This window comes from Pituophis catenifer, unplaced genomic scaffold (genome assembly GCF_029215685.1).
Source record: "Pituophis catenifer annectens isolate HBS135680 unplaced genomic scaffold, rPitCat1.0.hap2 SCAF_2, whole genome shotgun sequence".
Taxonomy (NCBI): domain Eukaryota; kingdom Metazoa; phylum Chordata; class Lepidosauria; order Squamata; family Colubridae; genus Pituophis; species Pituophis catenifer.
The window spans coordinates 246,034,771-246,050,683 of NW_027256882.1; the positions used below are offsets into that span (position 1 = coordinate 246,034,771).

General features: G+C 37.4%; 1 protein-coding gene across 1 annotated transcript in view; it reads left to right on the top strand.

Moving 5' to 3' along the window:
* Window positions 1-15,913, top strand: part of MCC (MCC regulator of WNT signaling pathway) — a 202,918-nt gene that overhangs the window by 25,788 nt on the left and 161,217 nt on the right. Inside the window, exon 3 of the mRNA XM_070938731.1 lies at window positions 6,255-6,466. Within this exon, the coding sequence (XP_070794832.1) occupies window positions 6,255-6,466 (212 nt within the window). The remainder of the gene's footprint in view (window positions 1-6,254; window positions 6,467-15,913) is intronic.

Consider the following 15,913-nt stretch of genomic DNA (forward strand, 5'->3'; position numbering starts at 1 on the left):
ACCACTAGACCAGTGATGGCTAACCTAAGGTGACCAGATTTTAACATTGGTAAAGCGGGACACCATTGTGGGCATGGCTTATTTTGTGGGCGTGGCTTGGAGGTCATGTGACTGGGTAGGCGTGGCTAGCTAATCATGTGACCGGGTGGCCATGGCTATGTGTATAGGGACTACTCAGAGGGCCTGTCATTTCTGACAGGTCCTCGCACTTATGACCATCCTCACATTTATGCCCGTGCAGCATTCTTAACAACCGTCACTCATTTCACAACTGCTTCTCTTCACCATGATGACAAGATAGGGCAAAAATGTAAAATGTGAGGACAGTCGTAAGTTCGAGGACTGGTCAAAAGTGTGAGGACCAGTCAAAAATAACTTTTTCAGCTCTCTGAGTAGTCCATATGCATAAAAGGATACAGCAATAGAGAGGGATGAAGGAAGGGAAGGTAAATTAGAGTAGGAGTGAGGGTAAGAAAGGGAGGAAGAGAGGAGGAGAAGGAGAAAGGAAGAGGAAGTAGGGAGGAGAAGAAGAGGGTGGGGGGAAGAGAAAGTAAGAGGGAAAAAAAAGAGAGAGGTGGTAGGTTTGAGGAAAAAGATTGCTGTACAATAAAAAAGATGAAAGAAAGGCAATCCCAAACAAATATAAAGATATTAAGAGAAAGAATGAATTGTTAAACTTTAAAGAATAAAAGAGAATAAATATGAATAAATAGCAATAATTAGAAACACATACAAACATACAATGTATTTTCTTTGAACAGAATATTTGGCTGGTTCACAAATTTAAACAGTGTTTAGTCATTTCAATTAAATTTACAATTTCTATATTTCCTTTTTGCCATATTTATTCCTTATCTATTTTTTAAAAAAAACAATATTACCCTTCATCCTCATCTCTAATCTTCATCAAATTCAATTTTTCCCTTCTATTCTATATTATACCCCTTCCCATTGTCATCTATTTTTATATCCATCCTCACATTGGTTAATTATGTAATTATGTAATACAGTTGTTTAATACAAATTCAACATTTTAATATAAATCAATTAGTTATATAACTATCTTTTTTGTATATTAATCAATATGAACATGAATATTCCAATTATTTCCATGCAATCCAATTTCTTACAAATCAATTAATTATATTTACCAATAATAATAAACCCCATATATAATTTCCCCCATATATTCCTCCAAACCACAACTTAACCATTTCTGCTTTCAACACAATATACAATTAATAGTATCTCAATGATTACAATTCCCTAGTTAAATAGAGCTTTTTTTCTTTTGTGTTTTAAAATCTTGAACTCTCCTCTTTTGCCCTAAATTTCCCATTGTTTACAGTTTTGCACCTACCTTTTTTTTGGTGAGGAAAAAGAAAAAGTAATCTCTCTCTGCCTCATTTTGTCACGTTGCAGTAAAGAGCCTGCTTTACTTCCGCTTTTGCTTTTGCTTTTTCAGCATAGCTAGGGGGAAAAAAATCTGGTCCAGGAACTCTTTGCAGCTAGCAACAGAACAGAGCCCTGCGCAAAACAGCTGAGAGCAAATCAGCTGAGAGTGGGGAAGCCGAGCTAATCAACTTGTGCTAATTAACCTATGCGGAAGCTATAAGGGGCTGTTTTTTCTATTTTTGCAGGCATCGGTCTACTCATTTGTTTTCTTTTAACACTGATCAGCTGTAGGGCGGCCCTTTGAAGGCCCGCGGCAAGAGTTTAAACAGTTTTTTTCTCTCTAGCCATCAGCTGGGACTCAGGAGGCAGAATGAAAAATCGGGACTTTTTTAAAATGCTGCGGGACGCGGGACAAATTGCTAAAAATCGGGACTGTCCTGCCAAAAGCAGGACGTCTGGTCACCTTAGGCTAACCTTTTTGCCGTCATATTCCAAAAGCAGAGTGGGAGTGTGGGGGGTCGTGCACATGCATGCCCACACCCATAATTCAATGTCCCCCGTGCATGCACGCATGACCCCAGCCCGCACCCCATTTTGGGCCTAGCAGGCTTACCTAAAGCCTCTGGAGGGCAAAAATGGCCTCCCCCACCTCCCCAGAGGCCCTCCAGAGGCCAGAAATGGCCCATTTCCCAACTTCTGGTGGGCCCTGTAGGCCTGTTTTTCGCCCTGCCCAAGTTCCAGAAGCTTTCCTGGAGGCTGGGGAGGGTGAGAATAGCCTCCCCCACCCGCCGGAGGCTGAAAACGCCCTCCTAGAGTCTCTGCATGAGCCCTATACCTACCTGACAGAAGGAGAGGAGGCAAGGCAAGGCCTGCTTCCCCCTTTCCTATATTTATCAGAAAAGATCCCAAAACATTTTGGGTTTGTAGGTTTATTGGGAATGTATTCTAGAACAGCTGCAAGGCGATGCCTAACCATTCATATACTGTAATGGCTACCATGGCAAAAATGACTAATAAATAAAAATCATTTTATTAGAAGCAGTCCTGATGTTTAATTTAATTTAATTTAATTTCGAATTTATATACCGCCCTTCTCCCTGAGGACTCAGGGCGGTGTACAGCCAAGATAAAAAACATAGAATACAAATATTAAAACATTTAAAAATATATATAAAATTTGGCCCAAAAAATTAAAAATCGCAGACTAATTAAAAGAATTTTAAAATTTTAAAAATTTCTTCTTAAGCCAACCCGGCTTGCTGAAAAAGATAGGTTTTCAGGGAACGACGGAAGGCATTGAGGTCCTGGATTCTTCTTATCTCCGGGGGCAACTGATTCCAGAGGGTGGGAGCCCCCACAGAGAAAGCCCTCCCCCTGGGGGCCACCAGCCTACATTGTTTGGCTGATGGCACCCTGAGGAGGCCCTCTCTGTGGGAGCGCACGGGTCGATGGGAGGTCATCGGTAGCAGCAGGCGGTCTCGGAGATAGCTAGGCCCTATGCCATGGAGCGCTTTAAAGGTGATAACCAACACCTTGAAGCGCACCCGGAAGACCACCGGGAGCCAGTGCAGCTCGCGCAGGAGTGGTGTTACATGGGAGCGCCATGTTGCTCCCATCACTACCCGCGCTGCTGCATTCTGGACCAGCTGGAGCCTCCGGGTGCTCTTCAAGGGGAGCCCCATGTAGAGAGCGTTACAGTAGTCAAGGCGAGAGGTGACGAGGGCGTGAGTGACTGTGCACAGGGAATCCCGATCAAGAAAGGGCCGCAACTGGCGAATCAGGCGAACCTGATAAAAGGTCCCCCTGGCAACAGCCGTCAGATGTTCCTCCAAAGACAGCTGTCTATCCAGGAGGACTCCCAGATTGCGAGCCCTTTCAGTGGGGGCCAAAGACTCGCCCCCAATAGTCAGTGATGGAGTCAACTGACTATATCGGGATGCCGGGAGCCACAGCCACTCAGTCTTGGAAGGGTTGAGCCTGAGCCTGTTCCTCCCCATCCAGATCCGCACAGCCTCCAGGCACTGGGACATCACTTCAAGGGCATCGTTGGGGTGGCCTGGGGTGGAGATGTACAGCTGGGTGTCATCAGCGTACTGGTGGTATCTCACCCCAAAGCCACGGATGATCTCGCCCAGTGGCTTCACATAAATGTTGAACAGAAGGGGCGAGAGGACCGATCCCTGCGGCACTCCACAAATGAGAGGCCTCGAGGTCGACCTCTGCCCCCCTGCCAACACAAACTGCGACCGGTCGGAGAGAAAGGAGGAGAACCACCGTAACACGGTGCCTCCCACCCCCAACTCTTCCAGCCGGTGCAGCATGATACCATGGTCGATGGTATCAAAAGCCGCTGAGAGATCTAATAGGACCAGAACAGAGGAATAACCCCTGTCCCGAGCCCTCCAGAGATCATCAACCAACGCGACCAATGCCGTTTCCGTGCTGTGCCCAGACCTGAAACCCGACTGGAACGGATCCAGATAGGATGTTTCCTCCAGGAATTGTGGAAACTGTTGCGCGACCACACTCTCAACAACCTTCGCAATGAAGCGAAGGTTGGAGACAGGACGATAGTTAGCCAATATTGCTGGATCCAGGGACGGCTTCTTGAGGAGAGGCCTCACCACCGCCTCTTTCAGGGCAGCGGGGAAGTGACCCTCACTCAAGGAAGCATTAATGACGCCCTGGAGCCAGCCTCGTGTAACCTCCCGGGAAGCCAGTACCAACCAGGAGGGACACGGGTCCAGTAAACATGTGGCCGCACTAAGTCTATGTTCCCTAATGCTACCAACTTCCAACTTACTCTAGGCTTTTTTTCCAGGATAACATACTTTTTACCTTCTGGAAAGTACTGAACTATAGGTAAATGATTTAAGGTAAATTTGATTTAAGGTAAATACCTATGCTTCTGTCCATAATGAGAACTGACACAATAATTCATAAATTGTTTGTGAACAAATAACAATCTATCTCATCTTTTATCATTATGTAATCTATTTGCACCAAATAATTTACTTTCAGCAATACTTTTACAACAGATGAAATGAAAGAGCTGCACAGTTTACTGGTAAAATATTTTTTTTATTTTGCTTAACTTCATAATATTTATAAAAATATTTTTCATAATTTGAAGATAATTATTTTCTTATTCAACATGTCAGGAATCATATTTATTCAAAAGCAAAGCTAAAGTAAATTCAAGATGATACTGCCCCAAGAAAAGAAGAATAGACAAAAAAAACTCACATATCTCCATTACCATATTCTGAACGAATCTGAGACAATTTTCCTATTTCATGCAGTAGTAAAGTTATTGGGAAAGCCTACATTTCATTTCTTTCAACAATTGCACAGTTAAATGTTCAGTGAAACAAAGTGGGCTCAATGAAACTACAAAGCCAGCATTTCTAATAATTTCTTGTAGAGTCGTTGTAGAATCTAGGATAGTGGTCATAGTTTTACTTTTGTATTGTGTTGGTTTCTTTTTCAGCAGTTAGATACTTTTCAATGAATGCACTTTGAGTAAATTGCATTTTATTGATGCATCAGTGCAGCTGTAGTTGAAAGTAATTAACATTATGTGAAGCAAAATAACCATTATGCATAGAATTCAATAAAGATTTTGGCCTTTAACTCTTGCCTCAGCTCAATGTGCTGCAGCTGTTCTTCAATTGTTCACATGTCGATGTAATTAAATGGGTATTATGGTAGTTATGAGTAGAGAAGATGCAGCATGAAATTTTCCAACAAGACTATACATGCTTGTCTTCCATCTATGTTATATTAAAATATCCAATAATTGGTTTTTGGATCCTATATCCTAGTTTCGAGTAATGAGCTTTTAGCAATATACTGTATATACTGTAAATGCTTGTTAACTGAGAGTTGCTTGAAAATTAAAATAGCATAATAAAGCAAATCACAGCTAAGCAGTTGGAAAAGAATAGCTGCTTGAAATCTGATTTACTCTTACATAACTAAAAGGATTGGATGAATAAAAATATGATCACCTGGCATAAACAATAACAAAGAGAACCAAAGTGAAAGGAACATTCTCAACAACTGCAATTTCTGAACAGCCTTCAAAGGCAAGCATGTAAATAAACTGAAATGTTATGAATACATGGATAACTATAGCTAGGATATCTCAATGGAGGGGTTGCAAAGGGCTCATTAGCTTTCTGGTGACAGAGCTGTAGATTAGAGCAGCCAGAAAACAAAATAAATGCCTCGTATTACTCTTTATTATTTGATGATAGTGACAAGTAATTTTTCTCAAAATATCTGGAAATTGGAATGTTTTTCTGCTCAGCTGTCTCTCAAAACATTACTAAAGCTTTGTAGCTATTATTATGGAAAATTGGAAACCTGTGCCCCTCCAGATGTTTCTGGCCTATAATTCTAAGAATCCATTGCTATGCTGACCAGTCTGCTGAAAATGACCTTGATCCTTTTAAAGAAATATTAATAAGGTACAACAGCTCAACATTTATGCATTGATTTATTTTTCACCAATTTTTAAGATAGGAAATGATGTACATTTAATATGTAACTGGAATTGGTTATATAATTGTGTACTTGTTTCCTTTATACTCAAATTACATATTTGAGAAGTTGTCTTTTTAATGTATGGTTTTAAAATAAACCCATAATCTGATTTATCAAGGATAGCTGGGTATTAACTACTTGAATTTAGAAATCTAAGAGTGAAGAAGTTATTTTTCATTCAGATCAATGCTTAGTTGCTCTGTGCTTATGGAGACAAAGGGGAGTCAGTACAAAAATACTATAAAAATCAGAAGATATTTATATGGAATTATTGCATTCTTCTTTAAAAATAAATATCTTTTTCTATCCAGGTGCCCTTTCTGGAGCTAGAGAGAGTTGGGAATACGATTCTGGAGCTAGAGATCTTCAAAGCCCTGATTTGCATAGTTGTTCAACTTTACAAAAGCCATTTGAATATGGTGGGAATACTATGAATCAACAAGTTGCCCTTCAAAGATTGCTTACACAGGCCACCAATCTAAGCAATTCAGTCGGAGGAAGTTATCTAGAGCTTGCCAACACTGTAAGTACCATTGTTTCAGATTCAATTCTTTAAATTTGTTATATTCCTCCCACTCTCAACTTGGATAGTAATTTGCATCAATTCATAGAGGTTATCAGGCAATTGCTTTATAAACATGTCATATAGGGCTGCAAGAACAGTTTTCTGTATCTACTCCATGGGATAGTTCCAAAGTAATAATCCTAAACTTTTATCATTTTGTTTGGTTTTGTAGATTTGCATCTAGCATTTGTTTTGTTACACATTATTACTATTAAGAAAGACTCTCAAGCATATAATTTTAATTTTATTTAATCTGTATTTTAAAATTCTGAAAAACTGAGGTGCCTGTTTTCACCCAGTGCTGATTGAGTTCTAGGGGCCATGGAAGAGGGATTAGGAATCTGCATGTGGTCTTGCTATGGGGAAGCCTTTGGTTACCAATAATAATTAGAGTTGGGAACTCTTTAATAAGGCGTGACTGTGTCAAATTACAATGGCAGTTTCAGCAGTCCCACTTATTTCTGTAGGGATCATTGGGATTGTTATGAATAGGAATTAGTTGGGATTGTTGCTGTAGTATCAACATCCCAGCTGCATAGCAACCTCCCAGACTCTATTTCTGAGCTGACAGTAGAGTTCCCCAGTTTTATGGTTCTATGAACCCTCCAGCTCCCTTTCTTAGGAGTGGCTTGAGTTCATCATCATTATGACAGTCATGGGCCTATATCAGGTCATCCTAAGCCTGACATGGGGCAGTAGTCACATTCTGCATCTGGTATTCTGTTGGAGCAGTGGCTATGTGATCTGAAATTGGGGGAGCTCTTGGTTTGTCTCTTGTTGTAGTGATATACAACACAATTCTCTGCAGAAAGGAAGCCTGTAGCAAATTGGTTTCAACATGTGTCAAGATGGCTACATGTTTTCTTTTTTTCAGAAAACTGCATGTGTGATTATTATGAGATCGATTTAATTTAAACAAAGGAGTGACCAGAGTTTTTTAGGAGTGCTCATATTAGGACCCCTTTACATGTCTATAAATTACTGTATGGGTTCTGTGGGAATGCATCTCAAATCATTTCTATTTAATACAAAAGCATGAGTATAAAATTAGACAATTGATGTACATTGTACATCAGCCACACTTTATTGCATAATTGCATAATGGCCTTTCAACTCTTTCAAGTATTATGAAAATAAATGGAAGAAATGTATGAAAGGTTCCTTTGCTTAATAATAAGGAAGAATAGCACTTTAATAATAATAACAAACTTCTTGCCCTTTGTGAGAATTATACCACAAGACTACTACAAAATGAGTCATTGTTGTACTCCTTTGAATTGCTTCAGTTGAATCTCATTCATTTCATATTTTTCAGGTTTTTTTCTGTTCAATTGTCTCCATTAAGTGTATTTTTCTAAGTGACTGGCAGAGGGCATACTATACATAGGCAGTATCATTTAAGCATCTTGCTTTACTGCTTTCTTGCTGTAATAAACCATTAGCCATTGCTAATGTTATGTTTCACTGCAAGCAAAGCCAAGGTTATTATGTTAAACATGTTGTAAAATATTAAGATTTTAAAATTTAGAAATTATATATTTATATTTAAATAGGGTCTTAATTACATTGTAAACATATTTAGGATTTATTTCTATCAAATACAAATGCTATGTCCCATCAACAGCCAATTTTTTCAGAATTCGTTGACTTTTTAAACTTACGTTTCTTTTTTTCCCCAAGAATGTCATTCCAAGAATGCCAGTTTGATCTAGTGGTTAAAGCAGGGAAACCTAAATTGTAGTCTGGCCTTAAATATGGGAGCTAACTGTATGACTTTGGTCCCTCTTTCTCAACCCCCTAGTAAGAAGACAGTGACCTGCCATTTTTGGATAGATGTAGACTGACTTGAAGGCAACAGAAAGAACAAGATCAATTAATTGCCATAAATTACTAGGCAACTATATAGTTTACTGCAGCCTTCTTCAATCTGCAACTTTTTAGATGTGTTGGGAATATCAATCATATTCTGACTGGGAATTCTAGAAAATATAGCTTAAGTGAATTTGGTGAACCTAGGCAAGGAATGTTTTTATGTTTCCATGTTATATGTCCCATTATAGATGTTCCTTAGAAAACACCAATGCTTTTTAAAGCCACTAGCAAATGGCTCCAGGCTAGTGGAATTTGAAAATAATCTTCTAAATCAGTTCTGGATGTACAGTATCTCTTACCTCATCATTAAAACTGGATAGCAGCTGTTTTTGGAGAGTAGAAATAAATGATGTGGCTCTCAGTCCTCCACTGACTGACCCTCCAAGCAACTTTTATGCATATTTTTATGTTCCACTTCCAAAATTCATTTTTTTCTGTTATATTGCTTTGAATGTTCTGTCCATTTGGCTAGATAACTTCAGTTAGATGCAGGCTAACATTATTAGTTAATTGACCAGTTTGTAATAAAAGGACTGCCCCTTCAAGTGAACCAGTGCTAATCATACATACTAATATGTGTATATCTTCTTTTACCTACATTAATGAAATAGCATAGTGGTAAAAAAAAAAACCCTTGCTTATTATGCTTAACATAGAAAATCTTTAAAATATTTTTAATTTATTTTATTTTCTTGAGTAACTAGTTTTTCCCCAAAGGTTTTTGTAAATAAATCTAGGGGGTTACTGTTATATAATTCCAATCATCAGTGATAAAATGATTTCACTTTGCTTCTAGCTCTCAAGTACATATCTTTGGCTTATTTGGGAGCTGGGGGTGGGTGGGTAAATCTTTCTATCTCAAGTGCTTGGGTCACCTGGTGTTACTCTGGTATTATTTAAACAGAGAAGGAAACTACCTATTTAAGAAAGGTATACTTCAAAATTGTACTTTTTTAAAAATATCACATTTCTGCTCTGGTTTAAACAGCAACCATCTATAGGTTATGTGAAAATATTAATCTCTCTACTATTTGATCAGTGGTAGTAACCGGTGGTAGTAAAAGCAGGTATGGAAACATTAGAATGTATGCTTAGAAAAGGATCTTAGTTTTTAAGCTGCCTATTATATTAACATACATCTGCATTTTGATCTGGGTGTATGTATACAATACAACCCACTCACACAGACACTCACATTAAAATGCCAATATATATACACAAATGATTTTCTTCTCAGATTTATAGAAAATGTTTCTCCTGATCTTTTATATAAAGAAGCAGAGAGCTTGATTTGATGATATCCACATTTCCATTTTTGATTTTCTACCTACATAAATGAATTTTGTTTAAAATACAAAAATTATAGGTAAAAATATACATTTTTTATTTGTTTATTTGTGGCTTTATTCAATTTGTGTGGCTTCCCATCTCAAATACATGACTCTGGGCAGCTACAAATACTTAAAAACAAGATAAAAACCATATAGCAAAATAACACATATGACAACCAAACAAAAAACAAGTGACAACAATTAAAATAGCCATGGCACAGCTTAATCAGATATCTGGAACCCAGGACTTTATGACAAACCCAGGTTTTTGAGGCCTTTTGAAAGATTAATAGGATTGGGCCAATCTGATCTCTGGGTGAATGATGTTCCAGAGAGTGAGTGCCACAACAGAAAAGGCTCTCTTTGTAGGTCCTACCGGATAATCCATTGTGTTATGGGGACCTGGAGCATGCTTCTCCTGCCAAATCTAAGAGTATGGATAGATACAACCAGGAAGAGACAGCACAGCAAATGATACAGTCGCAAAACATGAAGGCGAACAAGCTCTGGTGTGAGTTTTAATAGTCTGTTTCCCTTCACTATGACATATGATTGAATTTTATAATTATGCATAATGGCTTTTTTATAACATTAAAAAAACTGCTTTACATTTGATTTCTATTTGTTTTTCTAGAAATTCCTGTGAAAAATTAATCAGGATTTTTTAATGTTTCCAAAAAAGAATAGATCATTCAGAAATATGTCTATATGGGACCAATTAATACAGTATTATGTTTACTTGGATCAGGATCCAATTTTGTCCTGGCATTGCATTGTCTTTTGCAGTGGGATATGCAGAGAATATTTGCATAAAAACAGAATATTAAACTTGACATACATTTGAAAAATTGGCTCTCAACTCTGTGTGTCTGCATATCCATAATGGCTTTAATTTTCTAAAGAATGTTTAGTGGAAAATAAATAGTAAAATATTGAAACACAGTAAATGGCAACAACCTGAGTCTAAAACCAAGCCTCTTTATTTATACAGTTATTTAAAACAAATAGCTTTAAATTCTTCCAAGATAAAGCTAACATATGTTTGAAAGCTGTTTTTATAATACAGTTTTTCTGTACTGCTTTCATTTTTTTATTTTATTTTTTTATTGTTGCTGAATGGTTCCAGATTTTAAATGTGATAATTGGGTTGTGTCATATATGTGTAAACTGATATTCACAAATTATATTAGTCAAGTTCCAAACTTTTGCCTTTACTCTCCAGAAAGTTTTTCAGAACATTCATCTATACGAAAAGAGAATTACCATGTTTTAAAATCCTGAATTCAAATATATCCCACATATTGGATTTACTCTAATCCATTTCTTATGCAAGCATGTGCTGTGAGTTACTTTCTTCTCAGTGTCTGTGGTTTTTTGATAGTCCTATTAAAACATGTGGATGATTTCCTGGATGTGTTTGAAAAGTACTTTCAAAGTAGTGAAATTTTTGGAAATCAACTTCTGTCCAATATCCTTTGTGTGTGTGTGTGTGTGTGTATTTTTTATTTAAATTAATTTCAGGAGTCATACTGTCCTGACAGATAAAAACTTTAGCATATTACCATGGTGTCTGAATAGCAACATCAGTCATAAGACCAGGCTTTTGTACTATTTACATAGCCCATTGATTCTGTTGATTTTTTAATTCCCTAGTTTGGTTTTACTTGAATTCATTTTTAATCTGAATTTTAGTTTTTAAAAAATTCATTGTCAATTTTCTTCACTCTGAAAAGTAGTGAAGAAACAAAGCATTTACCAACAATGTCAAGATGGTAATGTTTATTTATTCCATTATTTAAGTGATCTATATTGAGCGAATTTGACCTGTTTCATAATTAAGTCATTTAGATGCATAAACTGAATAAAACAGTATTACTCTACTTTAGCATGTTACCAAAAATCTTAATAAAATTACAGATGGAACAATGAAACAACATGTGATTGAAAAAGATTGAAATTCACATTACTAGTACTACGGTCGTGTCAGGAGCCCTGACGCTTGAAACAATGAACGATGACATCACTGTTGCCCTAGGGACACTCTTTCATGTCCCCATTAAGTTGCCCACTGAAGTGGTACCCATTTATCTACTCGTGGTTGCCTGCTTTCAAACGGCTACGTCAGCAGAAGCTGGAGATATGGCAGGAGCTCACCCCCTCCCACTGCAGCAACTGGGTCTCAAATGCAAGCCTGCTGATCGTCAGCCTACCATCCTAACTGTGTTCCTGCAATTCACATTATGTTATAGTCTTAAAGAGAACTTCTAAAAAATAATGTATTGTTACATGGTCATTTCCAGTACATATAACCAGAAATCTGTCTAGAATGTATAAGGTTCTTCAAATAAAGTTTTGGACTCAATTACATATAATATACAATTGAAATCTGAGAATCTTCTCTTGGGCCCAATGGTTAAGTAGATGGGAAATATAACCATTGAACTTTGTTTTTCATTATGACAACTTCAATAAGACTGTTGAATGTTGTGAATTTTTTCACAAAGGTGAAAATATTCAACTTTATCTTCAATGGAGAAATGGATTGTGAAGATGATGGAACTTGCTCAGATGGTCAAATTGATTTCTTTGATCAGAGAAGGGTCAACATCCATGTAAATTGCTGACTGGAAAACCTTTATTGACTTTTTGTGTGAAACTGAAAAAAATGAAATTATGATATACAGTTTTGATGATTAGAAAAATAGATAATAGGAAAAATTCTTAATAAATGTAGCTTTTGTAGAGAAATTGGATTTTCTAAGGTAAATGTCAGTATTAAAAATTATAGTTGTATTGTCGAATGTAACTGAGTGCAAGCTCTTAACAATAAGAGATCACAAAATTATTTATAAATGAAAGCTGACCATTACTTTATAGCAAGGCTTACTATAGTAATCAATCAATTACCAGCAAAAAATATTATTTATCTTAGTGAGAAAGCCATTATAAATCTTAGTGGATCATACAGTGGTTAATCTTGCCTTTTTTATATACTGTGCAGGACAATGAAAAAGGTCACCTTCCATTAGATACTGAACATTCTGCTGCCAGTCAGAAATATAGATCTATGAGCTGGCAGATCATGGTGTATAAAATTACATTGATCAGAGAGTGAAATCTGAGAGCTAAAACAACCAGGTGGACAATTAGGTTGTGATTTATTTATTTTTTTGCTAGTGGAAATCAAATAGTAATTTTTCATTGATAATGACAGCCAGAAATAGTACTGTAATGTGTTTTTTGTCACCCAGATAATAAATCTAATCTGTTAGCTAGAGAAGATCAGATAACTGGCTTCTAACTGCTGATTATTGTGATATTCAACATTATTAGTTTTGGGGTTTGGGATTTTTTTAAAAAAATTATTTTGGCATAGCGATAGAAAATCAATCTGAAACCAAATTACTATGGAAAAACTGAAGTAGATTTCTCTCTCCTTCTCAGCAATTCTATTTGACATTGTTCTTTTTCTGCCGTGGAAACCACCAGTTTATAGATCAATAACTGGAAATTGGAGATTCTTGTTTCTTTCTTGTTCCTCTCGCCAATTCTCTTTATTTCTTGTTGTGAGAGGGATATCTATGAATGGGCTCATACAGAGACATTTCCATGTCCCTGTGTGACTCCTGACTTTCTATCAGCAATCAGCAGATTGTTTGGAATTGAAAAGAAATGTTCTTACATAGATCAAAACAGTAATGGGCACTTTTGTGACCAAGGGCTGAACTTGATAGTTTTTAAGAAGCTGAGTACTTACCCACAGTTGGTGATATCCTATCATACATATGAAATGAGACTTGATTTGGGGTGAACTTGGAAGGTTTTTTTAAAGTATGATCATGCTTATTTTATGTCATACGTTACTATTTTATCTAATTCTGATAATATGAAAGTGCTCTGAGTTTCAAGCAGTTAAGATTTGGACGGCTCCCAGTGCTATAAAAAGGGACTTTAGGGCCTCATATAGGTTTGGGGCTGCAAAAGACAGTACCATATTTTTTCAGAGTCATTCAGATATTCATAAAGAGAAGGTAGAGTTCATATAGAAGCTGAAGAAGAAATAGGATGAGGATGATGGTCAGAAAAATTGAAAATAAAAGGCAAAAAACAATACCTAGAATGAGTGTGCAGGGTTTTTGATTTCAAGAAATAAAAACATCAAGACTAGCAACTAAGTTGCACTTTTTTTGCTAAGTCAACAAGTTCATGATCAAAAAGATTAAAAAATAGAAGTTGCAAAAAGGCCTGCCATTTAAGGATTGTTTACCTCAAAAAGCTAGTAATCTGTTATGAGAAACAACTGAGAGACTTTATTCAGACTTTTATCTTTGCAGGTACTGCTTCAGCATATTTTGGAAGGTCTAATTGGGAATAGATAGCTGTTAAAGAAAATGGGCTAGGTCGATAAGGAAATTAGAGGTTCTATAAAAGTAGTAAGTGTGAGCTTAAATGGACTCCAGAGGATGGTAGAGGACAGGAAGGCCTGGAGGAACGTTGTCCATGGGTTCGCGATGGGTCGGACACAACTTCACAACTAACAAAAAAAAAATACTTTTAAATATAATATATGTAGCATTTAGTGTAGCAAAGTATGCCTTTGGCTGCTCTTCTGACTTTCCTTTAAAATCTCAGGATTAGTTTTAATGAAGCAGTGGTCTGCCCTCTTCTTAAGCCAACAACTCCACCCTATTAGATAACTTTCATCTATTTCTAATCTTCTCTTCCTGGAGAAGGTGGTTGAGAAGGTGATTGTATGGCAGCTGCAGAGGTTCCTGGAAATGGATTATCTAGATCCTTTCCAGTCAGCTTTCGGGCCTGGATATGGGAGAGAAATGGCATTGGTCCAGGGGTGGGTTCTACTTACCTTTACTAGCGGTTCGCAACAGGATCGTGTGTGTGTGATTACTTCGCTCGCGCATGCATCTTCTGCACATGCGCAGATTGCCAATGACAACATCCGGGGCAGTGGGCAGGGCCTCCCACCGGTTTTACCACCGGTTCTTGAGAACAGGTCTGAACCGGGAGTAACCCACCACTGCATTGGTCATTTTGATGGGGTAGTGTCTTCATTCTAGCTCTACTTAATCTCTCAGTGGTTCACATCTTTCTTCTGCAGTCATTCTCAGTCAGTGTTGATAGGAAATTAGAGGTCCAGCCCTAGTTTCCTGCTTTGTGGGGTCCCACGGGGCTTGATGCTTCTCCAATTTTGTTTAACATCTGTATGAGGCCACTCGGTGAGATCATCTGCTATCATGGGCTAAGATATCATAAATATACTGATGACACCCATGTCTTGCTCCATGCTGAATTAGTGATGCTATGACCTCCCTCTCGCAGTGCTTGGAAGCTGTTAAGGGTTGGATGGGGAGCAATAGGCTGAAACTAAACCCTGGCAAGAATTCAAGGTTCTGGTTGTCACCTTCAAAGCCCTTGGCTTGGGACCAGTTATTTGAAAGACCATCTTTTCCTGGCCACATCTATCTGACCCACCAGAGCAGAGAAGCAGAGAATGCTACAGATCCCCTTTCCTAAGGAGGTTTATCTAGCAAGCCAAGAAGAACAACCTACTTCATGGTGGCTCCCTCTCTGTGGAACATTAACCCCTGGAGTTAATGTTGTCTCTCACTTTGACAGTCTTTCACAAGGTCCTGAAGACTGGGCTTTGCCAATGAGCCTGGGGACTCCAGAGTGGAATGGACTTATCAAGTGGCTTACTTGATTGAGAGTTGTTGCCAGGTGGATGAGGAGTTATTCCTTTTTAACGTCTTTATATTGGGTTTTTATGTCAGTAACTGACATGAGTATCTTAGTCACTGGGGGCGAGTTGGATGGACATATAAATTTTCTTAACTAAATAAATACAATTTTAATCATAAAAAATAAATTGCTTTTTAAATAAACAACAATGCATTTGATTGTAGCTTTCAATCATTATTTTTTCTTTGGCCATCTCTGTCTGAGAATGGATAAAACTTTAGTTAAAATACTGTAAATAAAATTTTTGGAGATTAAATAAATATAGCCTTATATGTGACGAATAGACTTTCCAATTTCCACAATATCTTCAGTTTGTGCTATTAAAGGTGGCTATAATTCATGAGGATAATTTATTTGTTATTTTAAAAACTAGTTTTTCCTTCTCGTCAACTCTACAGAATGTGCCAAAATGCAGAAAAGAAAGTACACTAAATAGAATATACTA